Source organism: Anastrepha ludens, chromosome 6, assembly GCF_028408465.1.
Source record: "Anastrepha ludens isolate Willacy chromosome 6, idAnaLude1.1, whole genome shotgun sequence".
NCBI lineage: Eukaryota > Metazoa > Arthropoda > Insecta > Diptera > Tephritidae > Anastrepha > Anastrepha ludens.
Window position 1 is genome coordinate 55,599,646 of NC_071502.1, and position 20,060 is coordinate 55,619,705.

General features: G+C 36.3%; 2 protein-coding genes and 1 long non-coding RNA gene across 7 annotated transcripts; 1 reads left to right on the forward strand and 2 right to left on the reverse strand.

Annotated features, from left to right (window-relative positions):
- The first annotated feature begins 521 nt into the window (after positions 1-521).
- LOC128868255 (uncharacterized) lies at positions 522-10,647 on the forward strand. Of its 3 annotated transcripts, XR_008455088.1 has the most exons (6): positions 522-778; positions 8,674-8,721; positions 9,894-9,970; positions 10,031-10,240; positions 10,298-10,450; positions 10,558-10,647. It is a non-coding gene; the product is annotated as an uncharacterized LOC128868255 (long non-coding RNA). The 3 variants fall into 3 exon arrangements; XR_008455086.1 differs by lacking the exons at positions 8,674-8,721; positions 9,894-9,970; positions 10,031-10,240; positions 10,298-10,450; positions 10,558-10,647 and adding exons at positions 3,386-3,485; positions 7,890-8,049; positions 8,111-8,329; XR_008455087.1 differs by lacking the exons at positions 8,674-8,721; positions 9,894-9,970; positions 10,031-10,240; positions 10,298-10,450; positions 10,558-10,647 and adding exons at positions 3,386-3,485; positions 5,742-5,830.
- LOC128868251 (pickpocket protein 11) lies at positions 3,479-11,082 on the reverse strand. Of its 2 annotated transcripts, none has more exons than XM_054110119.1 (9): positions 10,550-11,053; positions 9,946-10,437; positions 8,613-8,709; positions 8,426-8,529; positions 8,291-8,369; positions 8,126-8,216; positions 6,673-6,811; positions 6,471-6,592; positions 3,479-5,376 (listed from the first exon to the last, which is right to left on the reverse strand). In XM_054110119.1, the coding sequence occupies exons 1-9, from the start codon at positions 10,765-10,767 to the stop codon at positions 5,348-5,350; spliced, it is 1,371 nt and encodes a 456-aa protein (XP_053966094.1). In that variant the 5' UTR covers positions 10,768-11,053; the 3' UTR covers positions 3,479-5,347. The 2 variants fall into 2 exon arrangements, with proteins under 2 accessions (XP_053966094.1, XP_053966093.1); XM_054110118.1 differs by lacking the exon at positions 3,479-5,376 and adding an exon at positions 5,834-6,410 and having other exon boundaries at positions 10,550-11,082.
- Positions 11,083-11,451: 369 nt separating this feature from the next.
- LOC128868252 (putative gustatory receptor 59e) lies at positions 11,452-15,578 on the reverse strand. Of its 2 annotated transcripts, XM_054110120.1 has the most exons (3): positions 14,298-15,578; positions 14,049-14,201; positions 12,379-12,498 (listed from the first exon to the last, which is right to left on the reverse strand). In XM_054110120.1, the coding sequence occupies exons 1-3, from the start codon at positions 15,354-15,356 to the stop codon at positions 12,400-12,402; spliced, it is 1,311 nt and encodes a 436-aa protein (XP_053966095.1). In that variant the 5' UTR covers positions 15,357-15,578; the 3' UTR covers positions 12,379-12,399. The 2 variants fall into 2 exon arrangements, with proteins under 2 accessions (XP_053966097.1, XP_053966095.1); XM_054110122.1 differs by lacking the exon at positions 14,298-15,578 and having other exon boundaries at positions 11,452-12,498; positions 14,049-14,210.
- Positions 15,579-20,060: the final 4,482 nt, after the last annotated feature.

A 20,060-nucleotide genomic window follows, 5' to 3' on the forward strand; every position in this document is an offset into this window, starting at 1 on the left:
CCGGAAGAAACGATTACACCTCTATGGTTTTAATTGGCATTCAGTAAATTCAAACGCATTTTAAAATGTCTAAAAAGGTTTTCAATGTTAAGAAGAGTTGAGAGAGGGGCATTTAATATTCTTGCATAACCTTAAAAGAAGCAAAATATTAAATTTACAATTTCAAAATATCAAACTTTAGAGGAATCAACCAATTTGCATTAGCACTAAAATCTTCTCAGAGAGACCTTTTTTAACATTCTTTTGTTTAATAATAAAGTTTTTTTTAAAGGTATAGTTTCAGTAGCTTTAAATTAAAAATAAGAAACAAATACCAACTTAATTTGCAAATGGTTGGCAACGCTGCACAACTTGGGAAAAGTGACGACACGCACTCTCTGATGGGTGCAATCTTGTTCCTATCATTTTTGTATGAAATATACTTTCGCCAGATCTACCGCTATCGAGTCTCGACATTCAGCTATTGATAGGTCAGGCACTTTTATAGGAAGCTTATGGTCTTCTTTCTGAGTTGGCACGTCAAAGGGCTCGTACGCGTTCACTGTTATTACTAGTATATATTATTGAAATATTTTGTGTTTATAAAGTGCACTATTATTTCGTTACATTATTCCCATCTCTTCATATATGGCTCCTAAATGTATGCTTTAATATTTAAACTGAATTAAAGAAACGCGCTAAGACTAATACGAAGATGGACTTGAAGTTGACTATGCAGTTGAAGAAAAAAACAAAGGCAAAGATTGAAATAAAAATAAAGATAAGCATATAGGTGAAGGTAAATTTAAATATATTACTTAATATAAAGGCTAAGGTGAAAGTGGATATGCAGATAAGATAAAAGATAAAGATAAGAATAAAGATAAAAATGAAGAATAAAGATAAGATAAAGGCAAACTAAAAGACAACTAAACCTGAACTTAAAAATCGTTTATTCGTGTTTCATAAATCTTTATGTGAAAGTGAAAGGAGTATATAATAAAATATTATTTTTTTGTATAAGACTAACCAAAACACTTAGACTAGCCAAAACACACAAGACACAGTTAGTTCATTGTGCTAAAGGGCTTCAAATTATAAGAGTGGCATTTTAATCATTGTATAGAGTTAGAGGGGAACTAATACAAAAAATTATACTCGTAACTTAATTTGCTTGCGCTTTCTCCGGTAATTTAATTGTAATCAAATGATAGAGAAGGATTTTTTTCTAATGGCAATCGCTCCTCAGGAATAAATGGCTAACCTCCAGTGGTATGTATAAAACCGTAGGTGGTAAGGAGACCACAAACTGGTGGATGCAGGCGCCAATTATACAGTCGCAAATAAAACTTTACGTACCCCTCATAAATAATGCGTTCAGAGGATAATTGGTTTTATTTAAAACAAACTGAAATATTAAAGACGGAAATATTAATTCCGATGATAAAATTTAAAATTAAATATATTTGAGATTACATAAAAATAAAAACAAACGGAATTCACAGCACAGAAAAGTATACGTACTCTAAAAAACAAATTACTTAAATTTAATTATTGGGTACGAGAATACGTTTCCGACCTTTCTTAGCCAAAGTTACGAATTTATTAAACAATTAGCGGACCCGACAGACTTTGTTCTGTTAAGTAGCTTTTGAATGTGGCAGTTTATATTTCGACCTTAAGACGTTTTTCCTGTGCTGGCCCTAACACACCGCCCTATCATCATGGTGACGGTTCTGTTCAGGGTCAGCTCGGGTGACCTAAGTATCTTCGCTTCCAGGAACTTTGGCCTACCTTTTGGGACCCACTAAATACCCCGACTGGGATGTTTGCCAGAGGACTTCAAACTAAGAGGTGAACTTAAGGTTCAAACCTGATTGAAAAATAATCTAGAGGGATAGTAGGAACCTAAAGGTGAAAAATATTTATAAAGTGGGTGCTTCAATGACAAAACATAGAGATAATTAATTATTTATTATTATTAACATAGGGTTAATAACCGATATAATAAGGAATAATGAAATAAAACGTATATGTATAAGTATTTTCAGTAATCGCTTTATTGTAAATCCAGTGAATCATAATTATTAACAAAAATCTGTTTTATTTTCATTGTAATAGGACTATGAATAAGTTCGTGCGGTTTTTTTTCGAAATTTGAAACTTTATTGACGTAAAATGGTTACAAATTTAATATTCAAAATATTGTCCATCGCTTACTACTACTTTTTCCCATCTTTCTGGCAATTCACGGATTCCCTTTGTGAAAAATTCGGTCGGTTTTGCCGCAATCCACGAATCGATCCATTTTTTGACTTCATCGTAATTACGGAAGTGCTGGTCAGCCAGGCCATGTTGCATCGATCGGAAGAGATAGTAATCGGATGGCGCAAGGTCTGGACTATACGGCGGGTGGGGTAGGACATCCCATTTGAGCGTTTCTAAGTATGTTTTGACCACTTGTGCAACATGTGGCCGAGCATTGTCATGTTGCAAAATAACTTTGTCGTGTCTATCGGCGTATTGCGGCCGTTTTTCTCGCAGTGCTCGGCTCAAACGCATCAATTGTCGTCGGTAGACATCCCCCGTAATCGTTTCATTCGGTTTCAGTAGCTCATAATACACAACACCCAGCTGGTCCCACCAGATACACAGCATAACCTTCAGGCCATGAATATTCTGCGCCGACGTCGATGTTGAAGCATGGCCAGGGTATCCATACGTTGCCCGACGTTTTGGATTGTCGTAATGGACCCACTTTTCATCGCCAGTCACAATTCGATGCAAAAAACCCTTTCTTTTGTGCCGTTGAAGCAGTTGTTCGCATGCCATAAAACGGCGTTCAACGTCTCTTGGCTTCAATTCATACGGCACCCAATGGCCTACCTTTCGGATCATTCCCATGGCTTTTAAACGTTTGGAAATGGTTGATTGATCAACTCCCAAAGTTTTTGCAACCTCTTCTTGCGTTTGAGCCGGATCTTGATCGAGCAATTCCTCCAATTCGGTATCCATGAACTTTGGCGGCGCACCCTCGCGTTCTTCGTCTTCCAAGCCAAAATCACCACTTTTAAAGCGTGCAAACCACTTCTGGCACGTTCGCTCAGATAGAGCATGCTCACCATAAACTTCCACCAAGATACGATGACTTTCGGCTGCTTTTTTCTTCATATTAAAATAATGAAGAAGAATTCCCCGCAAAAACACATTATTTGGCACGAAATTCGACATTTTCAAGTGTGGTAAAAATATTGTTGTTTACGCTTCAAATAAAAAACTTATACTGACGTTTGTGCCTTACGACAGTAGCTCTCCAATGAATGTTTGGAAATGTGGATCGATGGAATAATAATCAAGTTACGCCATCTGTTGTAAAACCGCACGAACTTATTCATAGTCCTATTAGTACTTTATGATATATAATGTTTTTATTTGATTACCTGGTGAATATACAAACAAATCTGATGGTTTCCCAACACGGGAACAGGCAACATACAATTGACCATGTGAGAAACATAAGTTTTCTACATTAATTAATAATGTTTGTCTTTTGTTCTTTTTAAAATATGTTTATCTTTTGGCATTCTTAAAATATGTTTGGATTTGTTTAGCCCTGCATGATTATTCTTAGAATTTAATATACTTAACTATTTTATTTATTATTTGTGAATGAAATCATTCCTTAACTCATTCTGAAACTAAAACAAAAGAAAGAAAATTGCGAGGCCAATCAAATCTATAGCTCTTACATTTTTTGACTTTTCAATTTGGTCGAGTTCACGATATTATCACTTTTGTGTGAACGCATTATATCCACCAACGCGAACACGCAAATACACGAACGCGCAATATTTGTATAAGAAAAAGAAAAGGGCTGTTTTAGGGTTTTCCCGCAAGTTATTCGAATTTTTCTCGCCGTACAAACCATTATTGGACTTCAAGGAACATTTAAAAAAAGAATTGTTAAGATTGGTTCATGTGTAGGTGAGTTATGCGCAACCCAACACATTTTGCGATTGACCCATTCATTGATCCAGTTTGCGATGCTCTCGTAAAAAGTGAACCGCTCTTCAATAAGGGCTGACTGCATTCATCGTAACAGATGGTAATCCGAAGGTGCAATGTCTGGGGAATACGGCGGGGCGGTATTTTTCCAATTCAGTCCCTCTAAATATTTCTGCGCCAATTTAGCAACGGCGTTGTCACGCACCAAAATCAGTTTGTCATTTCTACCGTCTCATTCCGGCCGATTTTCCGTAAATATTGATCAATATACCACACGTTTCAACTGCACTTTTCTTTAAAACGTAATAATGAAGCATGACTTCCCGCTAATGCTGTTTTTTCGGGACGAACGTAGACATTTTTGACGTCAGATAAAAAGGATCTTTACGCTTCAAACGAATGTCAACTACTGCGATCGAGACCTCACACATACACCTTCAAATCACCAGGATACTACTAGAGTGAACACAAAAATAGTATCAGCAGCGACACGGAAACTTATTCCCATACCCAATATATTAAATGTAAATGGTTTAGTTAGTACCAAGTTGGGCCTCCCTTTGCTTCTGCTACTGCCTATATCCAATTTGTATTGAGAAAACTATTTTTTTTTTCTTTTTTGTGGATGTTATTTGGTTCCATTCGTGCTCCAGATTATTCCTTAATTCAGTTCTTTTACGTATCCCGCGTTCTGATTCTTCCTATAAATGTTTTAAAGGGCTGAAGTCCGGTGATTGAGATGGCGAATGGATTTGTTTTGGCACGTTATAAAGCAACCATTCGTTTACTATTTATTTGTGCTTCATTGTCCAGTTGGAAATATCATCCGCTACTCCGACCAAATTTGCTTACTGTTTCTTTCAAATTGCTTTTTAGAATGTCTAAGTGTTAAACCGGTCAGTACTTATTTCCACAAACTGCAATTTACCAGCCCCATTCGCTGACATACAGCGCCATACCATCATCGAACCTCCACCATGCTTCTAAGCTGGGATAAGTTGTTTTCCATTGCAGCTCTTCCTTCGCTTTGCGCCATATTTTCCGTTTACCTCCACGTCCGAATAAATTGAATTTACTCTAAGCACCAAACACAAATTTGTCCAAAAATCAGTCGATTTGTCGGCATACTGCAATGCGAATTCGAGCCGTTTATTTTTAGAAATATCGGTTTTAAATTGTAATTTTTGTCGGCAATTGGCTATTAGATCCGTTTTCTCTAAAACATTTCGTACTGTTTCGGTATGTGGCCGGCTTCCAATGTATTTCGACTGTTCTTTTATTTTAGGCGGACGACCACTTCGAGGTTTTTTTAATATTGCTTGAACTGTTGACTTAGCCCGAATTCAAAGAATTCACCTTTTTCTTAATGTTTTTGTAGCAGCATAAACATTCCTATAAATATACACGAAATGCTTCTAGAGTGACAGTTCTTGGTATAGATTTTTTTTATTTAAAGAAAAATTAAAGAAAAAAATTCGTTCCTTCGTTGGTGTCGTACGTACATCTGTGCTGTAATATCCGTGCTACGCAAAACTAACGGGGCAATTTGTTGTTTGCTTAAACAGATATTTTGTTGAAAATGTAAATACAAAGATAACATCGACTAGAAATAAACAGTTTGCCCAAAACTAAATTTTTATGTGGCGTACGTATAGATTCCTATGTGACTGAGTTTCTTTGTAACGCCACCCCCTAAATTTATTCTATGACGAAAAAAAAATGAACCAAATCGGAATATAATTGTAATGACTTTACAGACTTCGATTACAGAGCTCCCAAACGAATTAATTTGGAACCTATGTTGAGACCAATTGTCTAAGGAATAAACTAAAAAAGTTAAGCTGAACCATTGAGCCATGTTCTAACAACGAAAGCAGATATCATTTTATTTGTATATGTTGCATAAATTGTTCGAAGCATTGCATTAAATTTAAAAATAAATAAATGCGTTAAGGGTCACCAACACTAAATTTTTGTTTTTAAACACCTTTCTAAATTTAGGTAAGTTGAAGCTTTTCTGGTATTACTTCGTCACATTTTCTTTCCCCACCACTTATTTCTTCAATTGATGTACTCGAATTCAGGTTTAACAATGCTTGCATGAGTTGTGGCATTATTTTCACCACTACAGTCAGCTGTGCTATCATTCAGAAGATCGGCTTGTGATAATTTAGAATGCACAGAGACGAATTGTTGACGTTTCTTGGTTAAGGCAAAACAGTTATTTTTATTTTCCTGCACCAACAAATTCCGTTTGGAAATCGGTTTTTGTACGAAAATTCTCCCGTTGCGTCCACAGTAATTTCTCATGGTAACAAATAACTCCACAATCGTCATTATCACATGATAGGTGATCACATAGCCGAAGCGTACAACTGAAATTTGACTAAAGCCCAGAAAGAGGGCCAAAGTGCCGCCAAATGAGACTGAGAGAAATGAATTTAGAAGGTATTTGAGAAAGTAATACACCACCAAGTAATACTCACCTAATAAGTCTTCGAAGCTAAAGACGACATCACGTCTCATACGCACTTTCGGTGGTATTACATCCCAACGAAAACTGGATGTTACATCTGTATTGACGGCCTCATCATTCATTTTGACACCCCTAAAAGTGCCGAAGAGGTTTATTTTCGCTACTACAAAAATGTAAATATATAAATATATCTAATAGGTGTATAAAATTACCAAAAGCTCTTTTTAATTGTCTGCACAGTGTATTCGATTTCTGTACAAGTACTCGGACATTTGCAAATATGTAGCGCCCAAATTGGCCACTTAAAATCCAATAGACATTCGAAACCAGCAGGATTACAACTAGGACCTTCTAGACTTGAAGAAATTATATAATAGTTGAAATTTAAGAAAATCAATACACTAAATTGTGCTTTATAGAGGTTTTTTCTTTCTTTTTTTTTGTTTTTGTATTGTGTTGTTAGCGTTTTTGTGCCGGTGATATTATATTAATGGAGTGATAATTTGTGTGAGCTTTATTAACACTAACCGTACCGGTGTATCTTCTCGCAACTGGTCATTTGACCGGTTATGAAATAATAGTTTTTTCAAAACAAATTTTTAATTTTTTCCAATACATAATTAATAGGCCGGATCGATTTGTGGGGAGGCAAAAAAATCGCCCATTGCTCTGTCAAAATCATATTCTAGAGATCAAAATAAGAAACTTTGCCGAAGTAACCATGCCTCTAAAACGAATTCTGATGCCCCCAATTTGGGTCGAACTTTTTAGTTTCTTTTCTCATGTAAAGGCCAAAAATGGTGATATTTTGAAATGATTGTATGGCGAACCCCCCAGGGGAGTTCCAGGGGGTGTGCCACTGGCATGAGTGGATCGGCCGTCTAAAGTTAGTGGGGGTCGGTCATACATTTGGACTCGATTGGAGCACTCTAAATGGGTCAAAGTGGGATTTTTCGTTCGATCCAAATTGGGGGACATCAGAATTCGTTTTAGAGGTAAGGTTCCTTCGGCAGAGTTTCTTATTTTGATCCCTAGAATACGATTTTCACAGAGCAATGAGCGATTTTTAAATCGACCCGCCCTAATAATTAATATTTTCAAATAACAATAAAATAATAAATCATACATTTTCATTTTTTTGTATTATATATGATTTTATATAAAGTTAAATTAACCAAGAAACAAATAGTCAGTTTATATTCAGCCTCGTTATTTAATATCCAGACCTCGTTCATCTATATAATTTATATTTGAAATAACTCCTGCATTTATTAGCTAAAGAGCTAATATAGGGATACAGTTTCTCAGATTCTGCAATCACATTAATGCAAAATCTCTTTGAAAAGAGAACCGTTACCGCAACGTAGAGAATTTTCCAGGTGTATTATCCAATTAAACCCCTCTCCTACGTTTAATTCAACTTTGGTAGTTGGTTCTAAAAACGGTTCAGCCAGGAAGAGCGAAATTTTTTAGAGGAAAACTCCATATCGTAAGACGCAACCTTGGGCGCAAAGCCATAGCGGAATTTCAACTCTGAACTATTCTCACTCAGAATGAGTACTCATACAAATTTGCTATTCAATCAAAAGGTCAGAATGCTCAAAGAGAATTAATATTAGATTATGCCTAATCCCACCATTCATCACCCAGGAGGACTTAACTTACCCACAAACGTGTAAAAGAATGGCACACAATTACACATCTCCAACGCCATGACAGCGCGACACCGTACCAAACACAAAGTCTTACTGTATACCTGAAAATATCATTTGAAAGCGAAACAAAATCGATAACATTCTTAACGAGTAATGATAATTGCAATAAGAATACCTTCAGTTGGGTCGTCCCCTCATCATAGAAAACACATTTCCTTTGACCCACATGTAGATCACGCAAATTTTTCGAAGCACTAAAATGTTGGGATCAAAATCATGGAATTCCCGCTAAACATATGTCAGTACTTACACTGTTTCGATAACCTTGAAGGAAGCAATTATTTCATCGGACTTGTGTAAGGCTATAATATTAGCATCGCTTGCTGACACCTCAAATGGCGAATGTACAACCACCTGGGGAAGGAGGCGAAGTATTATACCTACATAGTTTTGGATGGATAAACTATTTGGCACAATTTTCACAAGCATACACTCACCGTTCCCGTACTCTCGTACAAATCCATTTTAATGAAGCACTGATGTTTGCCATATTCACAGGTTAACGGTTGTATGACATCCTGGTAGTTAATGCTTCTAAATAATGAGGTAATACACATATCAATGCGTACTCTTATATACATGCATACATATCCCATATGTTGACTTTTTAGATATACAGTATGTGTCACTAAAAATCGTGCAGCTATTTTCTTCTAATTTCATATTTGTTCTCAAGGTTTACTTTTTTTAGTTAATTTCACTTTCTAGTAAAATATATATGAGGTATGATTATTAGATAAAGAGATTGTCTTATATACACTATAGGAAAAATTGGTACGCGTTTAAGTCCAGCGACCGCCAACTCTTTAGCGTGAAAGTGTCTCATTCGAATTTACTACCGCTTTCGTTCACATTCGAATTTTTACGCTATCTGCTTCCTAAGATGAAGTCTGCACTAGAAGCAAGAAGAATTGCGATTTGGAGGAACTTTATTGAAAGGAATTTCCAGCACTGCTTTGAAAAATGGAAGATTTGCATGGAGTGTTCTAAGAATAGAAGAGGGGCGTGGCGTGCGTCTTAATGTTGTTCCACAAATGGAGGAAGATGGGTGTATACCGAATATAATAGTAAGTAAATATAAATGAAATTAAAATAAATTTTTCTGCGGTATCGTTAAAAAAAAACAAAATCTTATTGAAATTTCCAAAATTTTATATTAATAACTTTTTTTCTAACTTTTTCGGGTAGTTAATTTTATTTTAGTGCAGCTTTAAAATTACTACTATCAACAGTTTAGAAAAAGTGAGGTTTTTCACAAAACATTTTCCTCATTGAAAGTATTAAAATTATTAAAAAAAGGAGTGAGAAAACATTTCTTTAGTGAGCATCTTCGGTTCGCTCATAGGAAGTAATTTTATTATGTATGTAGAAAATGCGCGATCCTCTTACATTTCGTAAACTGTAACTAGTTGTAAGGTTTCTGAACTGTGTAGTTCTTCTTTGTTGAGTTAGGAAATAGCATAGCTGGGGGAGCTCTTAAAAATCCAATAAAATAATTTTTAAAATTTTGCACAATTTTTTCGATTTTTTTTAAGTGCGGAGCTAGTTTGATTTATGCTGTTTGTATTTTTATACAAATTAAAAACTAATGAAAGATGGCTGTACGAATTACAGTGGCACACACTGTTGGTTCTTTTAACTCTCTCCATTGAATGAATAAATGGAAATGAGGTTTGCATTTCGACCTGATGGACTTTTGTGCTCTCTACTCGTCACAGTACCTCATCCAAACCCTCTCCAAAACGCTCTCCATTACAACTACATATTTACCTCCCAGCCAACATTTCCGACATCGGTGAATTAAACGCATAGCAAAAGCCATTTTCCGTCATTACAGGCATTATTTGAATTGTAGAATTTTGGTTATCGAAGCTAGTCAAGGTTTGTTCGAAAGGCCTATCTATCGATTGTACCAACTCCGACAGATCCACATCATCGAAACGTTCATCCTCAGCGAAACGAGCCAAATCAACGTAATTGCTAGCGGTTGCATTGACTACAGCATGGAGAAAATCCATAAAGTAGAAATAATCATTATCTACAATGGAAACATTCCATTTATTCTGTATGTATTTATTCGCTTTAAAGGAATCAATATGATCGTAATAACACAGTGTTACAGCTGGCAATGGGCCTTGCCATCCGCGATAGTCACGATCCAGTGAGATGACAGTCGGCGAATTAAAATAGCGTTTTAGCTGGACACCACTTAAACTAATTGCGGCAAACATCGAGACAAAAACTATGCCGAACCACAGGAGACTGAAATATCAAAGTATGTCAAAAGAAAATTAGATAGAATGATACTTAAGTACATATGTTGTTGTTATTGTATATACAAGTAGAACAAAATCACCAAATTTTTAATACTTACCGTTCAAGTGTATGAAGTCTCCTATTTGCCATCAAACTTATAGCCAATATACCAGTTTCCGCACCCAGATCCACCCCGAAAGCGTTCATCTTTTGAGCACCCCATGCAAATGCGGTGCGTGCAGCGAAATAACAGTAAAGCATGCCATACCAAAACTTCACGAAAACAATTTTTAGCTGGTCGTAGAGAAATTTGCATGACAACATCAAATGGTGCATGAAACTACAGTAGTAGCGCACAAAATATGAGTAACTAACTGGTTGTCCTACTGTCAACCCAAACTAAGCGACTAAGGTGAGTGAAAGCGAGCATAGTCCTTTTATTTTACATGATTTTACACTGCGTGCTCGGTTTTTTCTTTGTTTTGCAAAGCGCTGTATTAAACAATTGAGAACTCTGCGGTTAATGCTTTTTACATTTAGATCAAATTGAGATAGTTGATGATTCCTATATATATATTTTTTTTAGTATTGTATTGTTGACACGTTAGATTTCCAATAAAATGTTTGTGCCTTGAAATTCATGAAATATTTAGTAATAGGACTATGAATAAGTTCGTGCGGTTTTTTTTCGAAATTTGAAACTTTATTGACGTAAAATGGTTACAAATTTAATATTCAAAATATTGTCCATCGCTTACTACTACTTTTTCCCATCTTTCTGGCAATTCACGGATTCCCTTTGTGAAAAATTCGGTCGGTTTTGCCGCAATCCACGAATCGATCCATTTTTTGACTTCATCGTAATTACGGAAGTGCTGGTCAGCCAGGCCATGTTGCATCGATCGGAAGAGATAGTAATCGGATGGCGCAAGGTCTGGACTATACAGCGGGTGGGGTAGGACATCCCATTTGAGCGTTTCTAAGTATGTTTTGACCACTTGTGCAACATGTGGCCGAGCATTGTCATGTTGCAAAATAACTTTGTCGTGTCTATCGGCGTATTGCGGCCGTTTTTCTCGCAGTGCTCGGCTCAAACGCATCAATTGTCGTCGGTAGACATCCCCCGTAATCGTTTCATTCGGTTTCAGTAGCTCATAATACACAACACCCAGCTGGTCCCACCAGATACACAGCATAACCTTCAGGCCATGAATATTCTGCGCCGACGTCGATGTTGAAGCATGGCCAGGGTATCCATACGTTGCCCGACGTTTTGGATTGTCGTAATGGACCCACTTTTCATCGCCAGTCACAATTCGATGCAAAAAACCCTTTCTTTTGTGCCGTTGAAGCAGTTGTTCGCATGCCATAAAACGGCGTTCAACGTCTCTTGGCTTCAATTCATACGGCACCCAATGGCCTACCTTTCGGATCATTCCCATGGCTTTTAAACGTTTGGAAATGGTTGATTGATCAACTCCCAAAGTTTTTGCAACCTCTTCTTGCGTTTGAGCTGGATCTTGATCGAACAATTCCTCCAATTCGGTATCCATGAACTTTGGCGGCGCACCCTCGCGTTCTTCGTCTTCCAAGCCAAAATCACCACTTTTAAAGCGTGCAAACCACTTCTGGCACGTTCGCTCAGATAGAGCATGCTCACCATAAACTTCCACCAAGATACGATGACTTTCGGCTGCTTTTTTCTTCATATTAAAATAATGAAGAAGAATTCCCCGCAAAACACATTATTTGGCACGAAATTCGACATTTTCAAGTGTGGTAAAAATATTGTTGTTTACGCTTCAAATAAAAAACTTATACTGACGTTTGTGCCTTACGACAGTAGCTCTCCAATGAATGTTTGGAAATGTGGATCGATGGAATAATAATCAAGTTACGCCATCTGTTGTAAAACCGAAACGAACTTATTCATAGTCCTATTAATTGATAGATTATAGACCAATGCCATTACGATGCTATTGTTATATTTTGACTTCTTTCCATTGTTAATCTGCCCACATCGGTTTGTATAAGAAATATAATGTAGTTGGCCATAGCACCAGCAATCTGTAATGAATTGAATTGAGACGAAAGGGTCAAAAGGCGAAGTACTGCATAAAAATTTATATTTTTCAATACTTAAACGATTTTTTCTGCAAACTACATTTTTTAAAAACAAAATGTGGCAATACATATTTTTAAAAGAAAATACCCACTGTTTGTACTAATATTGTACATATAATATAATTTTTTTATGAATCTTATACATATAAAAATAGGCAACATTTTTTTCTTTACATCATTTTTACGACTTAACTCTATTTCTAAGGAGTAAAGAATAATGATGAATGGAAGAAAATTAATCAAACTTCAAATTAGCTTATTTTGAGACTAAAAAATCAATTAAAAAATGACGCTAATCCAAATGCCAAAACATGTGTATACATATGTATCATTTTTTCGAGAAAATTCACTTTTATGTCTTCATTTTATGCAGAAGCTGAGGTACTTATAGTCCGGGAGCCAGAGGTCATTTTGACCTCATCATTTCATGCCGACTTATTTTAGTACTGAAGGCAGACGCCATCCAATGGATGACGAAACCAACCGTCAGCTGGTCCAGTAGCGGTGGGTATATGCGTGAGATGCTGCGAAACGTGTCGAAAAAAAAATTTTAACAGCTCATTTAATACCGGCTGAAATTTTTTTTGTATATTGTTGACATTCAGAGAATAAAAAAAAAATTGTCAGCTGCGCCGTAGAGGGGGAAAATACGTCAGCTGAACAGGCGAACTTGTAAAATAAATTAAAAAGTAAAACTACTTTATGCCGATAATAATGATGGTCAACTGCGTTTATAGCGGTGGGAAGACCGTCAGCCGAAGCAAGAATGTATCATTGCGTTCATACATCTCGGCGGCGCGCGGAAGTAGTCTCCCGTTTCGTACCCTCCCACAATCACACCCGCGGCGGGTGCGCCAGCTGACGTTCACTTTCGTTATTCATGAAAGCTAAATCACAAGTATAGTCAAGAATTTAACGGTATAAAAACGCTGTCCAAAATCGACCCCTGGCTCCCGGAACTCATTATGTATTAACTTTGAATACTGCTAAAACTAGCTCTGTACTGCATACTAACTTTTTAAGATAGCGTTTTTATATTTTCTTTTATTTTACAACGAACTGTTTTTTTTTTGCTGTTTGTCAAAGGGTTCATACCAAAGGGTTCATTCGATAGAGCTGCATCCATTATACATATATACAAGTTGGATCTGCTCTACAAAAATATGTTAATTGTGTTTTTGAGTCATTTAATTTTTTTTTAGTTTTGAGGCTTAGAATGGAATACCCGGGAGGCAAAAATCAACATTTTCGACACCCGCTCTTCTCAGCTTTTCATCGTCCTTAAAAACCGACTCAAAAACTTTTTTGAAACCAGACCTGGCGATTTTTGGTACCAGAACGGCATCAACAAATTAGCCGAGAGTTGGGAAAAGGTTGTAAACAGCGACAGCTGATATAATTATTGTTTTTTGTTTAAATAAAAGTCTTGGGTAAAAACGCTATGAACTTATTCCCCCACCTAATATTTTTATTCAGACTCGTTTCGCGCTTACCCCACTTAAGACCAGCAAGTCCAGATCTACTGCACCACAAGCCATTTCCACTGGCTGGTGCACCATGAGTCGAAGCAAAAAGCGATTGATCGCACGTTCCATTTCCTTCGATGTAATATGCAATTCGTTTATTATAAAAATTGTACGACATTTCTAAAAAAATACAATCAAATTTCTCTATGTTACAGTTATGACGTTCTTCTAGCAAATGAGCGATGTACTTATACATATATATTTACAGCAACTTACCTCTTCAATGATCGCATGGTTTGCGATTAAAATCAACAGAATGCGTCCCACATGTATTAAAAGCCACAAAAACCTATTATGTACATCCAGCAATGTGTCTCCCAAAATATTCGCATTATCAAAAAATTTGTATACAGCAAAACACTCCACAGCAAGGCTGAGTAACGAGCCAAGAAAATTAAAAAGTAAAATAATTCCAAAGACCTTTGTCAATTTCGCCATTATTCGGTCCAAATCGAAATATGGTCGACTTAATGATTTTAAAATTTTGAACTTGTTTCCCCCTCCGCAGCACGAACTATAAAATTCACGGTGAAACCAAGAAAATCCGCTTATGTAGATATCGTTGGCAGTATCTTCGTACGTGTCTAAAGTCATTGATCCAACTTTATTCAGGCGTCCCTTCAATACCTCATTTAAGCCCCGATACATTTGGTACACAAAACGTAACGATACCAAATATTGGCATAGATTTAATGTTATCAGAACATTTGATAAATTGAAAACACTTGTATTGAGGATATAATAAATAAAGCCGCAATCCATGCGAATGTAATCAAGAATGAAGCAGCATATCACAATTGGGCAAAAAACAGCAAGCATCAGGTTCACTTCCTTATGGAGTACGCCGAAAAAATCTTTGTCGGCAATCACTTTCGATTGAAGTCTTTTATAGTTTTTATAAATACTTAAAAGTTCAAGTGGTATTATTCGATATTGTTCGGCATAATAACATATGGTAAATGCTATTAAGGAAACTATGAAAGGATTGTTGATAAACTCGTATACGAAAAATACTTTAACAATGGTGACGAGTGGCGCACGTATCAGGCTTAGCAAGTAGTAAGAGTTTACCAAATAAATATAAAGTACCAAAATGGAACACCAAATATAATGGACGCAGCGTAATGCACGACGTTTATGGCGTGACGAGTCTAAAATCGGCGCTACTCCAAAAAGCTGGCATATAACGTTGAGTATATAGATAAGCCTAAAGAATGGCTTAGATCGAGACTTCATCTTACTATGGTGATTTTTGAATTTCTTTATTGCGGTCATGAAGCTGTAAACAGAAAGGAAACCATGAAATGAAGTACATTTGGTTATAAGAAACAGTTTTAAATTTTGTTTTAAAAATTTTTATATAAAGGGTTTTTCAATAAGTGCGGGTAGATGTAGAAATGGAATGTCCTGGCGTTTGCTGTGTGGCACGTAGCGCCGTCCTGCTGGAACCACATGTCGTCTAGGTCCATATGGTTCAATATGGGCCATAAGAAATTGGAAGGGCCACCACGTCTACCGAAAAATGGGCGCAATGCGCGCAACGTTTGCGTTAATAAACACTCATTTTGATAATAAAGTTTTATCATTTGAAAGTGCTGTTCTATCGTGTAACTTGCAATGATGATTTGCCATAAACAACTGAATAATAAACAAAAGATTTGACAGATGTCACCAAAACAAAATGGCTGCCACAGGGCGCCAAAATCGACCCGCGCCAATTGAAAACCCCTTTAGAAGAAAAAGCTCAATCGCCTAAGCAGACGGTGGCGGTCGCCCCTCGGCAGGCAATGGCAAACTTCTGAGTGTATTTGTGCCATGAAAAAGCTCCTCGTAAAAAAAATATCTGCCGTTCGGAGTCCATTTGTGAAATAACATCACATAACATGCACAGTAAAATTAGGAAGAGGAGCTCGGCAAAACACCCACACGAGTGTTAGTACCTATAATGTATATATGTATGTATATATAAAGGGTGGTTAAATTTCAAGGGCCGATGTTGAATGTGAACCACACCTTAACGTCAATGACACCGTTGGATTTCTTTCTTTGGGTTATTTAAAAGAAAAAGTGTACGTCGATAACCCAGCAACAATTCAAGAACTAAAGGATGAGATAATTCGGCCCATTAACGGCACAGAACCTCAATTATGCCTCAGCGTCATCGAAAAGTGGACCATCGGGTGGAGGTGTGCCGCCGAGGCCGCGGCGGTCATTTAGCTTATATTTTGTTTCATTCGTAATTGAGCCATACCAATATTATCAAAATACAGAGAAATGACAATAATTTCCTACAAAAATTGTATTTTATTCAAAATCAACACCGGCCATTGAAACTTAACCACCCTTTATAATTCGAATTGACAACTAGACTGAATTCTCATAATTAAAGCGGATTAGGGGAATTTTCAATGGCAACATTACCGAAATGTGACAGTTAGTACCTATTGTGAATGATAATGAAACTTTTAAAGATAATAACAAGAAAGACAGGTTGTAATGCCAGTTTGCACTAACACACTCGAAATTATATTGATTGTTTTGATATTTCGGAACTGTTTGAGAAATTGGAATTTAAGATTTTTTTTAAATAACTAATTATTTCTTAATATCAGAGCAGCTAAAATCCGTAATTGTCGTCTGTGATCCATCTTTTACTGATAAAACAAATCAACTGTTCTCTAATCCGCGTAACAACCGCCTGGCACACTACAATTTTAATAAGAATTAACTGCGCCGGTAATCCCGATTAACGCCACCATCTGTCTAGGCTATAATACCGTTAACACAAAAAAATTACCAAAAAACACCAACGGTATTTTGTGGTCACTTAAGACCTGCACCAAACTTGAATGGCTATAAAACTGCATAACCAGGAAAATTATAAAAATTCTGGTTAAAACTTGAAAACTTGTTGTAGCATGAACTAGAGTCTGTCTAATGGAAACGTGACCACCATAACTTAGAAACTATTTGACCAATTCTATTCTAACGAACTGTATGGGCTTATAAAATTTTTCGCTTTACTTCTGTGAGTCATACTTTGTGTTAATTTCTGTGCAAGTTGTGGAAGTAATCGAATTCGTTTGACCTCCATATTTACTTTGAGCCCAAACATTTTCAATAGGGTTGATATCCGGCGACTGTGATGGACAATCCAACTTTTCAATTCCTTTCTGCTGTTTTCGCTCTACACACCTTCGGCTTCGATGCTTGGAATCGTTGTCTTCTTGTAAAAATCAAGGTTAGTTAGATTTTCGAAGCTGCTTCGCAGCTGACGCGAATAATATTTTTTTTTTAATTTTATTCAACAAAACTGCATTCGAATTAGCTATAAACACAAATAAACGGTCAAATCCTTTTTCGGAAAAGCAGCCCCAAACATCAATCTTATCTGGATGCTTAAAAATCCGCTGGAGTTGCCGATTTTCAACAGTAACTCAATTCGCCTAAAAGGAAGCTTCATCCGTGAATATTATATATATATATATATAATTGGCGCTTACACCCTTTTTGGGTATTTGGCCGAGCTTTTCCTCTATGTTTGGCGTTCGTCTTGATGTTGTTTCATAAATAGAGGGACCTACAGTTTTAAGCCGACTCCGAACGGCAAATGGTTTTTTTTATGAGGAGCTTTTTCATGGCAGAAATACACTCGGAGATTTGGCATGGCCTGTCGAGGGGCGATAGCTATTAGAAAAAATGTTTTCTTCATTTTGGCGTTTCACAAAGATTCGAACCTATGTTTTCTCCGAATGGAAGTCACGCACTAACACATTCTCCTACGACGGCCGTGAATATTACGTTTGTCCAATTCCGTTCTGAATTTCCCCAAGTCTTTTTTCAATGTATGATAATGAGAGCAGCGTTTTTTTTAATGTGCTCTGGAATGTGAAGTCTTCTGCACGTAAATGATCTCGAATCGGGTCTTTGGATACATTAACACCAGTTTTTCTTAAAACTGATTCAGCTTCACGTAACGGTAAGCTCGGCTTTGTCACAAATAAATCAATGGCCTTCTGATCTTGCTTTGGAGAGGTTTTTTGGTCTTGTCCGGGGATATCTCAAGGTTTTTAAATTCGGTATACCGTTGCACCGATTTATTTATGAACATCTTCGACTTCTCCAATTATTTTGCTGCAGATGCATGTGAGATCTTTGAAGCTTTAGGGTGTGTACATTGGAATACTCCTTCAAATCGTTTTTCATACGCGAAATTCTTTTGCAAAAACAAATACGTTTTCAAAATTTTTCACAAAATAACAAACGGCACAACGCGTATTGCGAAAAAGGTGCGTCTATTTAGCAGCATTTAATTTTTTTTTTGTAACAGAACTCTAAGTTTGTATTTTGCCGGGCACGCTTCCATTAGACAAACTGTATATACCAAAATCTCATTTTTTTAACTACCAGTCAAAGAAGATGTCACAATGCTTATACACAACTTATCTAGTAGGATTCATTTATTAAGTAGAAGATGGTAATGTTAGCGCCCTTATCTCAAAATCAAATCGTATATGTTTTTTACCACTTTCTCTACTTTTCTTGTACTTTTGCGTAAATATTCGAAATTAATAAAATTCTGATTTTCACTCTTATCTTTCCTGTAGTTTAACCATATATGATTTTGTCAAATAAATCGTCAACCATTTCACTTAAGAAACACAGTTAATAAAATTAGAAATGCACCTAAGGAGCGATGCAATTTAGATCCGATTATTAATTGATAATTAATTGGCGATCAGGTCGAGGTAATTGGCGCAGTGTTTCCAACAATTTATCTACATACGTATGTACTTGTATACCATATACATAGTATTATACATATAATATATTCACATTAGCGTGCTTGCATGCTTACCAGCTTTATAAATATAAGTACGTATGCACGTCATTGTATATTTGCATACGGACTGTTAGACACTTAAGTTTTAAATTATGTATAAGTCATAAATCAAATTAATAAATAACTGCCCTATAGGGAATAACTGAACTAATGATATATCCTTCCCCTACATAACGGTTCATATATCTTTCAGTCTGAAAGTGACTGGATTTTCACCAGTCTAAAGAAAATTAAATTTCTGCAAATACTGATTTATATACGGGCACTTCCACAGAAAGGTCCATCGTGACCGAAAACTCAAATGTTGTTGAATGCATTTTTTCCCAAGCATTTTTTTAAAACAACATCTGAGAATATACCAAATATTAAATTTTTTTATAATCTTACAAAAGTATGGTGCCTTCTACAACAAAAATCATATCATTCAAAACTCCAAACTTGAAAAAACAAAAACGTTAATGCAATTTTCAACTTTTTACTCCGAATCTTTAGAAAACTTCCAGATATAGAGTTACTTAACATAAAAACTCAGTCAATAGAATGCCACAATAGAAACCTACCCTTCCAGTACGAAAAAACAACCGTTGAAGCTAAAAATCTGAAAATTTGTATACCGGCTATTTTAGTTCCTTGATTTCAAAAATTAAAAACAAAACTATTTTTTACCGCTTTTCACCGTTCTTTTTAATGGGCAGTGGGGCCAAAGGTGTTTAAAAAAAATTTAACTCATTCGCTTCATTGATTGACTAGCTGTAATATTTTTATTAGCTGTAATTTTTTTACACAGCTGTATGAACATTTACATCAAAGCTAGAATATCTTTCGAAATTTAAGCTTAAAAATAAAGGAAAATAATTGGCGGGTACATTTCTGTTAGGTATTTGCTATTTGCGGCGTGCGTCTTGATGTTGTTCCACAAATGGAGGGACCTACAGTTTTTAGTCGACTTCGAACGGCAAATGGTCTTTTATGAGGAACTCGTTCATGGCAGAAATACACTCGGATGTTTGTCATTGCCTACCTGTATGAAAACACTTTTTCTATGATTTTGCTATTTCATGCACGGGGACCCTATGCACTCCCGAATGGTAGTCACGCACCAACCCATTCGGCTAGGGCGGCCGCTTAAGCTTACA

Bases quoted from the DNA above. Each gene is read 5' to 3' on its own strand.
- LOC128868251 (XM_054110118.1), bottom strand. From the start codon at position 10,767: ATGCACCATTTGATGTTGTCATGCAAATTTCTCTACGACCAGCTAAAA. The intron at 10,438-10,549 runs GTAAGTATTAAA...TTGATATTTCAG, and splicing joins AGACTTCATACACTTGAACG to TCTCCTGTGGTTCGGCATAG. The intron at 8,530-8,612 runs GTGAGTGTATGC...CTCCTTCCCCAG, and splicing joins TGTACGAGAGTACGGGAACG to GTGGTTGTACATTCGCCATT.
- LOC128868252 (XM_054110120.1), bottom strand. From the start codon at position 15,356: ATGACCGCAATAAAGAAATTCAAAAATCACCATAGTAAGATGAAGTCT. The intron at 14,202-14,297 runs GTAAGTTGCTGT...GTATTTTTTTAG, and splicing joins ACCATGCGATCATTGAAGAG to AAATGTCGTACAATTTTTAT. The intron at 12,499-14,048 runs GTAAGCGCGAAA...AATTCATTACAG, and splicing joins ACTTGCTGGTCTTAAGTGGG to ATTGCTGGTGCTATGGCCAA.